At 49.9% G+C, this 16,238-nt stretch overlaps 1 protein-coding gene across 3 annotated transcripts in view; it reads left to right on the forward strand.

Moving 5' to 3' along the window:
- The window catches only part of TTC12 (tetratricopeptide repeat domain 12), a 53,083-nt gene that overhangs the window by 24,831 nt on the left and 12,014 nt on the right, over positions 1-16,238 (forward strand). For all 3 annotated transcript variants that reach the window (XM_054725103.1, XM_054725105.1, XM_054725102.1), the window contains exons 8-13: positions 1,353-1,424; positions 6,580-6,640; positions 7,010-7,198; positions 8,467-8,536; positions 9,451-9,539; positions 12,824-12,992. In XM_054725103.1, the coding sequence (XP_054581078.1) occupies positions 1,353-1,424; positions 6,580-6,640; positions 7,010-7,198; positions 8,467-8,536; positions 9,451-9,539; positions 12,824-12,992 (650 nt within the window). The remainder of the gene's footprint in view (positions 1-1,352; positions 1,425-6,579; positions 6,641-7,009; positions 7,199-8,466; positions 8,537-9,450; positions 9,540-12,823; positions 12,993-16,238) is intronic.

Below are 16,238 nucleotides of genomic sequence, written 5' to 3' on the forward strand. Positions count from 1 at the left end.
GCAAATGCACTATTAGTACTATTATTACTGCCATTCACTCAGCAACAAGTCAGAAAACGATACTCATGAAAATTCATGCCTCTATAAAGGGCTCTCCAAAAACAATTATTGTTACCTCTTCTATTGTTATTTCATTTTTATTTACATTTCTCTCTTGTCCTGAAATGGGTTGCTATTGTAACTACAGCAGCAGCCTCAGATACCATCTCATGGGCACCATACTAGTGTTTGACAAGCATTTCCCCCTCACAACAACAGAGAGACGGGGGGGGGGGGGGGGGGGGGGGGGGGGGGGGGGGGGGGGGGGGGGGAGGGAGAGAGAGAGGGAGAGGGGGAGAGAGAGAGAGAGAGAGAGAGAGAGACTGTCTATAATTATCTTCATTTTCCACATGAGGACAATGAGCATCAGGAAAGTCAGGGGGCCTAGTCAACATCCCACTTCTGGTGAGAGCCAACCTAGGGGTTCACCCCAGACGTTTTAGACCCTGAGCCTCACTCTTTTTTTTTGTTTTTTTTAATTTCTTTTTGTTTGTGTGTTTTCTTGAGAGCCTCACTCTTAACCTCTTTAAATCTGACCCAGCCCAATACCTTGTACATAAAGGGGATTCAATTACTTAATTGGATGTTTTAAATTGCAGCTTATGTCTTTGTGCCAGTCATTCCCTTTGGAATAATAATTAGGAGCAGGCAGGGGCAGGGCCCTTGTGCAAATAGTTGAGTCTCAGCCTCAGGTGTCAGTCCTGCCTTTTGAAGGGGGCATCCCTCCTGACCTTCAGTGATAAAAGGATAAGGTCCCAGTGTATGTACTGTGGTTAATATCAGGGAAGGAACTTCCCAGGCCTAGATATAATGATAACCTCTGCTGCTTACCCGAAATAGAGTGTCCTCTCATTTAACAAACCAGTGGTTCTCAGGCCTGGCTGCATTTACGTCACCTGGAAAGTTTTAAAAAAATATTGATGCCTGAGCCCACCCCAAAGTACAGTGTAATTGATGTGGGGTTCAGCCTGGCCGGTAGCAGTTTTATAAGTGTCCCAGGCAGTTCCTATGTCCGGCCAAGCCCAGGAGCTCTTCCAAATAAGGTTTCTGGTTTCTTTCCTGACCGAGTGTCATTAAATGGAAATGCAAACTGACGGGCATCATTAATCAGTTTGCTAGAGAACTTTCTCAGGTATCCTGGCTCCTTGCAGGCATCAGTTAGCTTGGTCCCAGATGCATGGGAAAGGGTTAGTTGTCCACTCTGGGAGCTGTCCTGAGAACAGAGCCTGGCCTCTATGGTTAGCTGGGCAGTCAGGGGGTGCCGGTGACCCCAACCTTCTGAGGTGTCTGACTAGTCATTCTCTTTCATGCAGTGTGATGAAAAATGCACAAAAGCTTATTTCCACATGGGCAAAGCCCACCTGGCTCTGAAGAACTACAGTGTGGTAAGTTCCTAAAGGAATGTAAGTGGCAGGTTTGATTGCAGCGATGCTTCCGATCGTCTCGAGGAGAACCTTGTTCCTCCAAGTTGATTAAATATTAACCCACCTCTTAGTATTTTTCAGGGTAAATCTTAAGCTCTTAGAGTAGGGAAGGATGTTAAGGGTCCTCTAGGGCAGCCCCTGCTGTAGGAACCCCTCTGCAATATCTCACGGGTGTTCAGCCCTGGAGGAAGCATCTCTGGAGAGAAGACAAAGGGAAAAGATGAAAACAAAAGGCACTTGTAACCTTATCACGCAAAAGTAATCACGCTGGTATATCTTCACAATTTGCTGGGTTTTAGTAGATTCACAAGAGTTGTGAAACCATCACTACAATAAATTTTAGAATATTTGTTTCACTTCCCCCAAAGGCCCTATATTCATTAGCAGTCACTCCCTCTCCTTCCACCCACACCTCAGCCCTAGACAACCACTAATCTTCTGTCTCTATGCATTTGCCTAATCTAGGCTCTTCATCTAAGTAGAATTATACAGTATGTGGCCTTTTGTGGCTGGCCTCTTCGAGTTAGCATGTTTGCAAGGGTCATCCAAGCTGTGGTATCAGCACTTCATTCCTTTTATTGCTGAATATCCCGTTGTATGGAGAGACCACACTGTAATGGGTTGTTTCCATTTGGAGCTATTGTGAACATCCATGTACAAGTTTTTGTGTGACATTTGATTACGGTCCTCTTGATCAGTGGTCGCCAACCTTTCAGACCTCACGGACCACCGACTGGCAACTGCTGTAAACAATACCTAGGAGGGAACTGCTGAGTCACATGATAACTGTTTAACTCTGGAGGAACTGCCCAGTGTTTTCCAAAGTGGCTGCACCATCTTGATTCCCACCAGCAGTGTATGGTTCCAATTTCTCCACCTCCTGGAGAAAGAAAAATACTTGTTATTATCTGTCATTTTTATTATAGCCATTCTAGTGGGTGTGAAATGGTATCTCATTGTGGTTTTGATTTGCATTTCCCTGATTTCTAATGATGTTGAGTATTTTTTTCATGTGCTTACTGGTCACTTGCCTACCTTCTTTGGAGAGATGTCTCTTCAGATCCTTTGCCATATTTATATTATGGATACAAGTCCCTTATCAAAAAACTTATTGGCAAATATTTCTATCACTCTTTGTGTTGTCTTTTCACTTTCTTGATGGTGTCCTTTGTGGTACAAAATTTTTAAATTTTTAAAAAAGATATTTTTATTGATTTCAGAGAGGCAGGAAGAGGGAATGAGAGATGGAAACATTGATGATGAAAGAGAATCATAGGTCGGCTGCCTCCTGCATGTCCCCTGTTGGGGATTGAGCCCACAACCTGGGCATGTGCCCTGAACAGGAATCAAACCATGACTTCCTGGTTCATAGGTCGATGCTCAACTACTGAGCCACACCAACCGGGCAAAATTTTTAAATTTTGATGAAGTTTACCTATATTTTTTGTTGTTGTTGCTTTTGGTGTCATTGCCTAATCTAAGATTTACTCCTATGTTTTCTTCTAAACATTTTGTGGCTTTAGCTCTTAAATTTAGATCTCTGATCCAGTTTGAGTTGATTTTTGCCCATGGTATGAGGAAGGGATCCAGCTTCATGCTTTTATATGTGCATATCCAATCATCCCAGCACCATCTTTTTGAAAAGACTGTTCTGTCTACCACTCAATGATTGTGGCACCATTGTCAAAAATCAATTGATCATAAATGCATGGGTTTATTTCTGAACCCTCAATTTTGTTCCATAGATCTATGTGTCTATTCTTGTGCCTATACCACATTATCTTGATTCCTCTAGCTTTGTAGTAAATTTGAAATTGGGAAACAGTCTTCTAACTTTGCTCTGCCTCTTCAAGATTATTTTAGCTATTTTGGGTCCCTTAATTACCAACAAATTTCAGAATCAGCTTGTTAATTTTTTCAAAGAAGCCAGGTGGAATTCTGATGGAGACTGCAATGAATCTGTAAATCAATTTGGGGAGTATTGCCATCTTAACAATAGTAAGTCTTTCAATCCATGAACATGTAATGTCTTTCTATTATAAGATACTAGTGACCCGGTGCATGGATTTGTGCACATTGAAAGGAAATTAATTAGAATGTGGCCGGTGGGGTGGGACTGGGCGAGTCAGGCCAGACACACCCTGTAGCCAGTCTCCCATAATCCCTCCCCAGTGTCAGCGAAGTGAGCGGGGTCCCTCCAGCAGATGGGGTCCCTCAGCCTGGCCTGGGGGGATTGGGTTGAAATCAGCTCTCCAACATCCCTTGAGGGGTCCCGGAGTGCACTCTGCAAAGTTGCTGTTGTACAGGGTGTGGAACGCAAATGCAAGTGTGCAGTAAACCAGATTTGGGGCTGACAGTGCCCAAGCAACAACATAACCCAGGGCCGAAGGTAGAATCACGCAGCCCCACAAGGAATGGGGTACCCTCCTCTCTGGTTTTGTGGTGCATCACCCGAGAACCGTTGCTGCCAAGTCACTGCAGCTTGGCAGCTCCTGCATTGAGTGTCTGCCCCCTGGTAGTGTGCGTCATAGCAACCAGTTGGATGGAAAAACACTTAGCATATTAGCCTTTTATATAGATAGATTAGATTATTAACCCTTTACACTCGCTTGCTTTTTTCTCGATTCCTTTATTCTAATGCTAACCGTGTCGAGTCACACTCGACATCCAAATGCAAAAGGTTAAAGAAAATTATCTTTTAAAAAATATTTTCTTTGTTGCATCTTAATTATTACAGTACAGTCTTAGTGTAATACTAGAGGCCCAGTGCGCAAAATTTGTGCACCACTGGCTTCTGACTGCTCACCTGCCTGCCTGCCTGATCGCCCCTAACCACTCGCCTGCCTGCTTCATTGACCTTAACTGCTCGCCTGCCTACCTGATCACCCCTAACCACTCACCTGCCTGCCTCATCGCCCCTAACCACTCGCCTGCCTGCCTGATCACCCCTAACCACTCTGCCTGCCTGCCTCATCGCCCCTAACTGCCTCTGCCTGCCTGCCTGATTGCCCCTAACCACTTGCCTGCCTACCTCATCGCCCCTAACTGCTCTCCTGCCTTCCTGATCACCCCTAGCTGCCTCTGCCTCGGCCCCCACTCCGGCAGCTTCATCTGGAAGGACATCCGGAATGACACCCAGAATGACACCCAGAAGGTCGTTTGGCTGCCCGGTCTAATTAGCATATTATGCTTTTATTATTATAGAAGGTTAATAATAGAGAAGAAAAAAAAGAAAATGTTAATTTCCCCTTCTCTACCAAATTTTATTCACTCATTTATTCATTTAATTATTTCACTCAGCAAATATGTATTGCATACTTTCTCTGTTCTAGGCAACAAGAATACAGCAATGAAGAAAACAAAAATCTCTGACTTAATTAGCTCATATTTTTTAAGTAGGGGTGGCCAGGAGACAGAAACCAAATAAATAGATGTGTGGTATGTTGGGTAGTGATAGAGTTGTTGAAAAAACTTAACCAGGAAGCAGCAAAGGTGTAGAGTGGTCAGGAAGGACCTTTCTAAAGGAAAGGAGGTAGTGAAGTAAAGAAGAAGTGGGTATATAAGGGGGGAGTGGGCCAGGTGAAGAGATAGCCAGAATGGAGCAAGCAAGGAGGAGAGTGATAGAGATGAGGTCAGGCAGGTGATGGGGCAGGTGGGGGCCTGGTCCCCTAGGGCCTTGCAGGCTTTGGGAGGATCTTGGGTTTTACTTTGAGTGAGCTGGGAACCATTAGAAGGTTTTCAGTAAAGGAGTGAAATGACCTGGTTCATGTTTTAATGGCTCACTCTGCTGTATTTGAGCCATTAAGTTGAGACTATATTTTGGCATGGTAATAAAGAACAGAACCAGTAATAAAGCTTGTGCAACAAATTATCCAAGTGAGGTGATGATGGCTTGTACTGGCTTGGTGCGGATGGAGGTGATGAGAAGTGATGGGATTCTGGACGTATCGACAGGGAAGCCAGCAGGAATTGCGGACAGATTAGATCTAGGGTTAGAAAGAAGTTGGGTACAGGATCACTGTCCTAGTCCTTTGGGGCTGCTATACCACAGACCAGGTAGCTTAAACCACAGACACTTATTTCTCACAGTCTGGAGTCTGGGAAGTCCAAGATCAAGACACCGCAGATTTGGTGTCTGCTTCTAGTTCATAGGCAGCCAGAGAGTGAGCGAGTTCTCTGGGGTCTCTTTAGTAAGGACACTAACCTCGTTCTTGAGAGCCCCATCTTCATGACCTAATCACCTCCCACAGGCCCCACCTCCTAAGACATCCCCTTGAGGGTTTAGGTTTGAACATATGAATTTTTAGGGACACAAAACATTTAGCCCATAGCACTTACCGTGTTTGATGTGTATCCTCTATCCTGCGACACTGTTCTTTATTAACGTGATTTTTCTTCAGTTTATTTCTTAATCCTAATCTTCTAAACAAGCCTTGAGCCTTCAAGAAAGCTCAGAACTGTTTTGTTTTGTTTTTCCTGTGCTTTTTCTCTTGGTACCCTCTGGACAGTTCTTGATATTCCTGAGGACAGTACTGCCCTAAACCCAGCATCATGCCTCATGAACTAGAATCTTCCTTTTTCCAGAAACTTTCTGTCCAACACTTTCCTCAGTGAGGGCCCCTCACTCAAGCTTTCAAGCTGACTGCATATGCCCCGGCTCTTTGCAGCCCTGTTCCTTTAAGTAGGCATCTCTCGTTTCCTGTTCCCAATCTCTGTCAACAATGTCTCCAACTTTGTTTATTTCCTGACTCCCTTGGGCATATCTGACAGGCAGCCTCCTATTCTCGCTCAGTGCAAATATCATATCTAAATTTCATATTTACCCAGCCAGACATGATCCACAAGGACTTAGCAATAGAAATTTTCCACCACAGGCCATATGACAGCACTACTTTTTAAAAATAAATTTTGAAATAATACCCATTGCTTCGTAGACCCAGAGAAGCCTTAAAAAATGTCAGATGCATGCTGTGCTCACATGCCTGCCTCTTGTGCTGGGAGCAGGAGGGACCAGAGGAAATGATGAAGTCAAGTCCTGTGATACCCAGTGTCTTTCTTATCATCACCTTTACCCGCTACCCACTTGTCAAGGTCTTCTGTGTGTGTTTTTTTCCAGTCTAGAGAGTGTTTTCAGAAGATCTTAGAAATAAACCCCCAGCTGCAGACACAGGCGAAAGGTGAGAATGTTCCTGCTGATGGCCTGACCTCTGCTCTGGCCCTCGGCTGCCTTCGTGCCTTCTCTATGCGGCTGCAAAGCCCTGCCCTGCCTGCATCCCATCCTCTGTGTTAACAGGCTGCCTGCGCCTCTCTCCTCTGTTCTCCAACTCAGATCTTTGCCTTCCTCCTTTGTACACATCCCCCTTTAGAGCCTTCTAGATAAGGAATTCTGTTTTGCATCCCCAAGATGTTTAAGATTCTGGGTGCAGACTGTACACTGAGTTTGTTGTTTTAATGCATATGCCTCTCAGCGCCCCATCCTCACAGAGGTCACTCCTGTGTGGTAGCAGCGATGCCGGGTTGTTTTGTTTTCCTTCTTGTTTTGCTAGATTACCTGGATCAAGTGGATCTTCGGGAGAAGGCAGACCTTCAGGAGAAGGAAGCCCAGCAACTGCTGGACTCGGGAAAGAGCACAGCCGTGACGACCAGGCATCTCCTGGGGACTCTCTCCAAGCCCGACCAGAGCCCCTTGTTCTACGCGGGGGGCATTGAGATCCTGACGGAGATGATGGAGGACTGTAAGCCAGAGACGTGTGGCCTCGTGAATGTTGTTGTCGTGTAAAGGGGCAGAGTTTAGAGGTCAGAGACTCCCTTCCTTCCACAAATACTTATCAAAGACCTACAGTAACGTAGGTGGTAAAGGGGGTGCACAAGAAATATTCCCCCACCCCAGCTCCATCCTCTCCTCAGGGCATGCAGACACTCAACATCCATGCAATAAACACCACACGTGTACAGTACAACACAAAACACACACACAGCATGCCTTCATTTTTGTACACTTACTGACACCACACACACACAGCATGTACACACAACACATCACACCATGTACTTACATACACATAACATATACTGCATATATTCACCCCTCACACATGCTCCACATTTCCTACACACATCCACACACCCTTTGCATATCCCACACAATACCCCATATACACCCTAACCACCCTGTCTGACCCCACACACCTCCCCGCAACCATAGCGAAATGGATAACTGGTAAGGTTCACCCCAGTTACACTTAATGGTTGCTTAGGAGCTGTAAACAGTTTCAAAGCCACCATCAGCTCCCCTGCTGATGAGCACCACACTGTTCTCTTTCACCGGTCCCTGTACACAGCCGTCCCGGTCCCTGTACGCAGCCGTCCCGGTCCCTGTACACAGCGGTCCCGGTCCCTGTACGCAGCCGTCCCGGTCCCTGTACGCAGCCGTCCCGGTCCCTGTACACAGCGGTCCCGGTCCCTGTACGCAGCCCTCCCGGTCCCTGTACACAGCCCTCCCGGTCCCTGTACACAGCGGTCCCAGTCCCTGTACACAGCGGTCCCAGTCCCTGTACACAGCCATCCCGGTCCCTGTACACAGCCGTCCCGGTCCCTGTACACAGCCCTCCCGGTCCCTGTACACAGCCGTCCCGGTCCCTGTACACAGCGGTCCCAGTCCCTGTACACAGCCCTCCCGGTCCCTGTACACAGCCCTCCCGGTCCCTGTACGCAGCCGTCCCGGTCCCTGTACGCAGCCGTCCCGGTCCCTGTACACAGCCGTCCCGGTCCCTGTACGCAGCCCTCCCGGTCCCTGTACGCAGCCGTCCCGGTCCCTGTACGCAGCCGTCCCGGTCCCTGTACGCAGCCGTCCCGGTCCCTGTACGCAGCCCTCCCGGTCCCTGTACACAGCCGTCCCGGTCCCTGTACGCAGCGGTCCCAAAGCTCTTCTCAGCCGGTATGGTGACAGCAGGACAGCAGGTGGTTCAGGAGTCTGACGTGGGCTTCTCTGACATTGTTTTAGGCACAGAGCGAACTTTATTCAGAACACACAATGGATTCAGTATCATCAGTGGGAATGAAGTCATAAGAAGGTAGGAATGTTTGTAAAGACAGCCAGCGTCAATGCAAGGAAAGACCAGTGTTTCTCATGCAGGCGGACACTGATGACACAGGCAGAGACCTCACTGGATGAGCCCGGCGCAGTCACTGTGGGTGGCCCCCGGCTAGTGCCGAGGTGCTGTGTGCGCCCTGGGGCCGGAGCCGTGGGTCGTTTCAGTTATGCCGCAGTGACTGCAGAGAAGGCCCCCGAACTCCCAGGGTTCCTCCAAGCACTTCCAAGTCAGAGAAATGCCCCCGCTGCTGGTTTCCCACCAGCTGCAAGACTGCTATTCGGTCCCTTCGGGAATTTTGCTGATCATGTCAGGAAATGAGATCAGCTGGGTCCGGCTGCTCACATTTATAATTTCATCTGAAGAAAGGCCCATTGGATAGGAGGTTGTTTGCTGAATTTATTTTTATTTTATTTTGTATTTCAGTTATTCTAGTGTAATACCTGAGGCTTAGGATGCTACTGTGGGGTGGAGTCACCAGCACATGTTTGCCTGCATGAGGAGGCCCATGTACCCTAAGTCAGCGGTCGCCAACCTTTTGGACCTCACGGACCACCAGTGGTCCGCGGACCACCGGTTGGTGACCGCTGCCCTAAGTGGTGTGCTGGCCACCGTGCATAAGTCATATGTGACCTTGGCCCTTGGCCCCTGGCCTAGCACCCTCGCTGCCTCCCCTCCCCGCCCCCAGCGTGCAGCCTAGCCTCCTCAGCCTGCTTCCTTGTCTGGAGCTCTCAGTCCAGTGCCTCGCGGTCCTTTGGTCCTGGTGGCCTGCAGCTCTGGATTATAGAATCACTTCTCAACCCCAGATTGTAGGCCTGTTGGCGAAATGAAACCAGCTGAAAGGAAGATGAAGACTGAGTTCCAGTTTTGACATTGTTCTCCCTTGTCCATTCCAGGAGCTTTTCCACGGCGGGAAAAGATTCAGCGAAAGAGACCCTGTGTGTGTCTGTTCTCAGGCTCTGGCAAGCCGTGTGCAGGGGGAACGGTAAGCCCCGCCCATCACACCTCATCACCCTTAACACCCATTAACGCAGGAGCTGCGTGGGCAGGCAAGTTTGCTTCCCCAGAGGCTGGGCCCTGGAGATTCAATGTCTGGACCTTCCCTCAGAAAAAGCACATGGATCAGAATCAAGGCCTGCACTCAGTTATGTGCCCGGCACCCTTGCAGCGCTTCTCCATGGCCGAAGCTACTGTCAGTGTGATGAGTGGTCTCATTACCCGGGCATTCATTCGCCCTGCTCTCTGCAGACTCATGCCCTCTGCCCGTGTGTTGGCACTGGGGTGGCCGAACTTGTTCTTTCCTGTCTGCCTAAAAATACTGGGGTTTTTGCTGACCCCAGGACCCAGTTCAGCATCACGAGCTTTACAGTCTGCCAGGGCTGACCAGCAACCCCTGAATGACGGATGAACAGATTACTCAGACTGTGCAAGAGAGGGCTAAGGGGCCCTGGCTTTAGTAGCCAGAGCAGCCTCCATTGCCTGCCCCGTTAGGCCTTTATTGGAATTTTTATCTTTATTTTTTATTTTTTTTTTTTAATATATATTTTATTGATTTTTTACAGAGAGGAAGAGAGAGGGATAGAGAGTTAGAAACATCGATGAGAGAGAAACATCGATCAGCTGCCTCTTGCACACCCCCTACTGGGGATGTGCCCGCAACCAAGGTACATGCCCTTGACCGGAATCGAACCTGGGACCTTTCAGTCCGCAGGCTGACGCTCTATCCACTGAGCCAAACCGGTTTTGGCGGAATTTTTATCTTTAGATACAATCAGTGGGGTGAGAAATCTTGGGAAGACACATGTGTTTACATTGTCCTCTAGGCAAGGACATCATAAGGATTCCAGTAAACACCCGGGGGTCTGCACATGCACAGACTTGTTTGGAAAGGCCAAGGGATAATTGGGGGTGCCGCCTTCGACACTCCCCTGTCTCCCCTAAGTCGGAATTCTGATAACCAGGGCAGGTGGCCTTCCACCCGCTCCCCTTTTCTCAGAATGTCCTCCTTACAACTTTCCAACCAAGTCTCTTGTGCTCCCCAACGGTCATCTGCCACATCTGGTGACACTGATCAGTGTGCAATAGCAGGACAGTGACGTGTGTGAGGAGTCCGCTTGCCTTCCTGACTCAGCTTTTCACATAGCAGCATCTTCTGGGGTTTAATAAGTCTTTATAGAATCTGATCACTTTTGTGACCTCGATGTAAATAAAAAATTGAACCATTTCCATTATTTCTTAAAAGATTGTATTTTATAGGAAAAGATCTGACCTTGGACATAGGTAAACTCTGAAAATTAGAATAACGGTAGCTGTGTCCCCTTTTCACAGGCTCCTGTGAGGAGCCAGCAAAAGAGCTTGTGAATGTAGTTTGTAAACTGGGAAGTGCTGAATGTGAGATCATGTAATTTTTTCTTGATTTATTAGAGTGGAGGAATCATAGATTCTAGAAAACTAGAGAATCAGGGGCCTCTTTCCCAAAGGACATCATACTCAAACTCATGTCATGATTGAGGCGCCCTGCTGCTCACTAGGGTGAGGGTGCCCTGCTGCTCTCTAGGGTGGGGTCCCCTGCTGCTCATTAGGGTGGGGTCCCCTGCTGCTCATTAGGTTGGGGTCCCCTGCTGCTCTCTAGGGTGGGGTCCCCTGCTGCTCATTAGGTTGGGGTCCCCTGCTGCTCATTAGGGTGAGGGTGCCCTGCTGCTCTCTATAGTGAGGTCCCCTGCTGCTCTCTAGGGTGAGGTCCCCTGCTGCGCTCTAGGGTGAGGTCCCCTGCTGCTCTCTAGGTTGGGGTCCCCTGCTGCTCTCTAGGTTGGGGTCCCCTGCTGCTCTCTAGGGTGGGGTGCCCTGCTGCTCTCTAGGTTGGGGTCCCCTGTTGCTCACAAGGGTGAGGGCGCCCTGCTGCTCACTAGGGTGGGGTGCCCTGCTGCTCTCTAGAGTGAGGTCCCCTGCTGCTCTCTAGGTTGGGGTCCCCTGCTGCTCTCTAGGGTGGGGTCCCCTGCTGCTCACAAGGGTGAGGGTGTCCTGCTGCTCTCTATAGTGAGGTCCCCTGCTGCTCACTAGGGTGAGGTCCCCTGCTGCTCTCTAGGGTGGGGTGCCCTGCTGCTCTCTAGGGTGGGGTGCCCTGTTGCTCACAAGGGTGAGGGCGCCCTGCTGCTCACTAGGTGACCCACCAGCCCAGGGTGGAGGTTTTGCAAAGCCCACCCCAGGAGAGGGAAGGCAGGGCTGGGTGATGTTGGGGGACCCGCTGTCCTCTGCAATCCCAATGTCCTCAGCCGAGTCCTCCTCCGCTTCTGAGAACCTTGGTGTCACGTTTTCTTTAACATCTGAAATATATCCTCAGACACAGCCTTGTGATGTAAGTGCTCTATCGCAGATCAATGACATCTCGGTGTATCCAACTCATTAAATGCCAAGCAGGTTTTTAGAGGGATAAGGGACTGCTTACAGGCCAGGACATGGGCCTGTGTGTGCATGTTGCGAGTGGGAGGGAGGAGCCAGGTGTAGTTTGGGGTCACACTGGGAGCAGGATTCATGCAGGGGTGCAGAGCACGCCTTTCGGGGCGGGCTTACCGGAGGAGTACACGAGATGGGGTCTTTCTTTTTCAGCTCCTCTCCTTCTGTTAGTTGTTCTCAGTGAGCTCCTTTTCCAGTATAAGGAAAAATACACGAGCTGGACAAACTGGTCTGTTTCAGCGCTTAGCCTCATCCCCCATCTGCACCCCTGGTGCCCTCAAATTCACACGCCTGGTTTGACCCAGCGAGAGGGGAAGCCCCAGGGCCACTGCCTGGATTGGCTTCCCGTGCCGGGAGGGGACACACTGTACTCATGAGCGTTCTCATGGGACAGCCTAGTTTTCCCACAAGGACTCTGGCCATTATATGAAGAAGGTCTCAAGACATTCCACAGTTCAGCTGCTTTCTTCCCCTTTCCTCACATTTCCAGATGACATACCAAGGAGCCTTTGACAAGAATGATGCTAATGTATGTGTGCCAGGCCCTGCTGTAAGCGCCATCACGTAGTAACTCACTTAACCCTCTGTTAGGTCTGCCACCTCCCTCAGTTCGCTGATGAGGAAGCAGTTGCTCAGGAGTTACTAGATCGGCTGAGGTCGTTCACCTGGTCATTGAGACCAGCAGTCTGCTTCTGGAGTCTGTGCGCTTCCACTTCACCATCCCACCCCTCAGATGAGTGGAGAAGAATTGGAGGTGGGGACAGAACCGTAATCGCTGTCCGCGGTGCACAAGGCGAATGCTCCTGTGTTTTGCAGAGGAAAACGAGCGCCAGCTCGTGATGCACCCTGGCTCAGGCAGGCTGCTGCCCTCCCTCTTGGCCTCCGGGGTCCTGCCCGTCCGGCAGCAGAGCCTGGCCCTGCTGCTGCAGCTCGCCCAGACGAAGAACGGCCGGAGCCTGGTCATCAGCCACCTGGACCTGACCCGGTAAGGAAGATCCCCAGCGTCTCAGAGCATCACCTGCTCAGTGAAGGCAGCCCGCCTCCCTCTCACATCTCTGACAGGAGAGGTGCCATCAGACTTTTCCTCAATCTGCAGTCCTTTCCTCAATCCCTTCATCACATGTTCTATTTGGTTCTGGTCTCTGCGTAAATGTAGCTATAGTAATCGTAAGCTTTTCTCCCCTAAGCTATCTTTGAATTGCTTGGGTTTCGATTTGAATTTTTTCAGTGTCTTGGAGAGTGGCATTTATGATCATCCCGGGAGTCTGTCTGCTCTCTTTAAATAGCCAAGAAGCCTTAGCTTATTACCGCAATGCCTGCTGCTCTCATTAACGCCCACCCCGACTAAACCAGACAGAGAGGAAAGTGCTCTCTGCAGTGAAACGGGATGGTTTGCAGCAGGCCAGGGCTGCATGCAGGCCCCGTGGCCTCGCAGAGAGGGCTCACGGCACATTCCTCCCACAGCGCTTTTCCCTAGGGATACGGTGCATTGAAGGAGCAAGTGGACAGTGACAGGAACTAGGAGGGCCAGTGCCACTTTGTGGAAAGAGCTAGGTTTTAGGCGCCAGCAGTCATGAGCCCAAACCCTTGCTTGCCTCTGTCTACTTAGGTGACCCAGGAAAGTTACTTAGCCTTGATGAGCCTGGTGTCTCCCCTGCTTCACAGACTTATGGTAAAGCTAAAGCGTGGTGATGTGTGGATGCCAGCTAAACATTTTCTGTTGCATTCGTCAGAATACGTGACCAAGAGAAGCTGGTCTTCTTTTCTCATGTAACAGCGGAGGCCAGAGGTGGCATTGGCTGGTGGAGTGGCTTCACGATGTCAGAGTCCAGGTCTCTGTCCTTCTCTTGACCCTTCCCTCAAGGTCACACAGGCTGCTGCCACTCCACGCATCACCTCCCCCTGTAGGACACCTTAGCACCAGCCGGGTCTGTCCCTTTTATCAAGAGAAACAACTGCTTCTGTTTCTCTTTGGTCACATGCCACCTGTGATTGGAAAATGGTTCCGGCTTCCACAGTAGAGGCAGGCAGGGTAGAAGGCGATGGCAGGGTTTCTGTGGTTATCGCCAGCAAACAGCTTCAACCACAAGGAGGAAAGCAGCGAGTTTCATGCCTGACACGTGATGCGGACTCAACAATAACTTGATACTCATTTGCTCTCTCGAGGGCCCATGCTCAGGTCCTAAACGGATGCGAAAGTGCATTTACTGTGCATTCGATCATTTTCTGATGTGTGGTGCATCAGGGACAGCTGCCAGCAAAGCAGAAAGGGCCAAGAGTAAAGGAGATGAGGAGGGGTGGGAAGGGGCAGCTGCTCTCTTCCGTCCAGTGAGGATGTGCACTCTCACCCGGCGAGAAGCCTTGTTGTTCATGGCTCCTGGGACTAAAAGCAAGATGATCTTAGGCTGCCGGCTCAGCTCCTCCTCTGTGCTGCTCAGGTTCATCAGCATTCGTCTTCAAGAGCGAGGAGAACAGATTTCAATTGGTGAAGGAAGAATAGGAACTAACTGTAAAATAAGTGATTTGTGACAGAGGAACACTGAATTCACTCCTGGGGACGTGGGGGAGTTGCAGAAATTTAAGTTACCTGGGGTGTTGTCAACTATCCAGCCCAGTCCCCCCCCACACACACACACACCCAGCACCGGTGTCCCCTTGAGGGCATCCTGGCACATGCATGGTTTGCATGCTGCTCTCCAGGGAAGGTTCCAGCATTTTGTCAGTTTGATTGGGATGGGCACTGTCACAGCTAATGGACTGGGGTCTTTCCCGAGCTAACGAAAGGATGTGGCTCTCACCTCCCACAGGATGTTCTGTTGATGAAAAATTACCTCCTTTCACTGAACACAAACTGCCTGCCCCATTCTGGCCTGGGACAATGCTGCTCCCGATACTGAAGCCTCGGTCAGTCTATCGAAGGCCTACAGAACACGTCATCTCTCCCACTTTCCAGGGCGTGAAGGAGCCTGGTCTTTTCCAAGTTAAGCATCCTGGTTTCCCTCTGGACTTGACTTCCAGACCCTGTCTACACAAGCCGCTGAGTAAACGCAGTAGCACAGATGTGTGTGCTGGAGCTCACCTTCCTATCAGACCCCACCCGATGGGCTCCTTCCTGCACTTTCTTCCCATCACTGCCCATGTGGTCCTATCAATGTTATCTTCCTGCTCTCCTCCTACCGCTTGGTTTTTTCCTTCTTGGTTTCCTTTTGAGCCCCCTTTATGCTGTCACCTTCCAAGTCAAGGACCCCAGGACCCTACCCTTGGCCCTCCTCTCACCCACACCCTTAATTATCACCCATACGTCACTCTCTCTTAAAAGTGCTGGAAGAAAACCCCCTCTGCCCTGGGCGTCTCCATCTCAGCACCAGGGGTATCACAAACTTAATCATTCAGAAGTGGTTTTGCAAACCAGACCCTCGGCCTGCGTTTTCTGTCTTCAGAGGTGGCATTTCCATCCCCCCAGCTGCCTAGGCCAGCATCCCGAGGGCTCCCTGGATGGCTCCCCACATCTGTAAGATGGTGGTGTATTGTCAGTCCTACCTCCTCAGCATCTCCTGCTTTCATTTCCTCTGGCTCCCTCCCAGCATCCCTCTCCAGCCACTCCTCCTCGGTCACTGCGAACACCTCTCTTCTCTACTGTACATCTTGTTCGGCCTCTGCCTTGGTTCAGTCTTAACTTTAGTCTTGATAATCCATTTTCCCCCAATGGACTCCCTGCCTCTTATACTACCTGCCCCAATCCAGCCTCCACCATGCTACCAAAGGGATTTGTCTAACATGCACATCTGTCCTGTTAGTTTCCTACTGAAAATGCCAGCATGACGACTGCCTATAAGACTAGTTCTCCAGCTGCTGAGAAGTATCGTGCCCAGGAATCACCTGGGGACTTGGTTTAAATGCAGCCTCCTTCCACTAGACTGAGGTGGGCTCAAGAATCTGCCACCCCACACACACCACTACCAAGAAAGTCCTGTACCCACCACACTGAGGACACCTAGTCCTGCAGGGCAGAGTGCAGGCTTTCCAGCAGGCCACAGAAGGCCACCGTGACAGGCTGGCCCCATCCAGGTCTCTAAGCCTCGCCTTTCCTGTCCTCTCCCCACACCCTAAGCACTCGCTGTGAGGAACTGCTGGCAGCCCCCAAGTGTGCCCTGCTCTTCGTTGCCTCATCATCTTTGTGAATGCTGTGTGCTGTGCCTGGAATGCTCTGCGCCCCGTGTGCCTGACATTG

This window comes from Eptesicus fuscus, chromosome 13 (assembly GCF_027574615.1).
Source record: "Eptesicus fuscus isolate TK198812 chromosome 13, DD_ASM_mEF_20220401, whole genome shotgun sequence".
In the NCBI taxonomy this organism is placed as follows: Eukaryota; Metazoa; Chordata; class Mammalia; order Chiroptera; family Vespertilionidae; genus Eptesicus; species Eptesicus fuscus.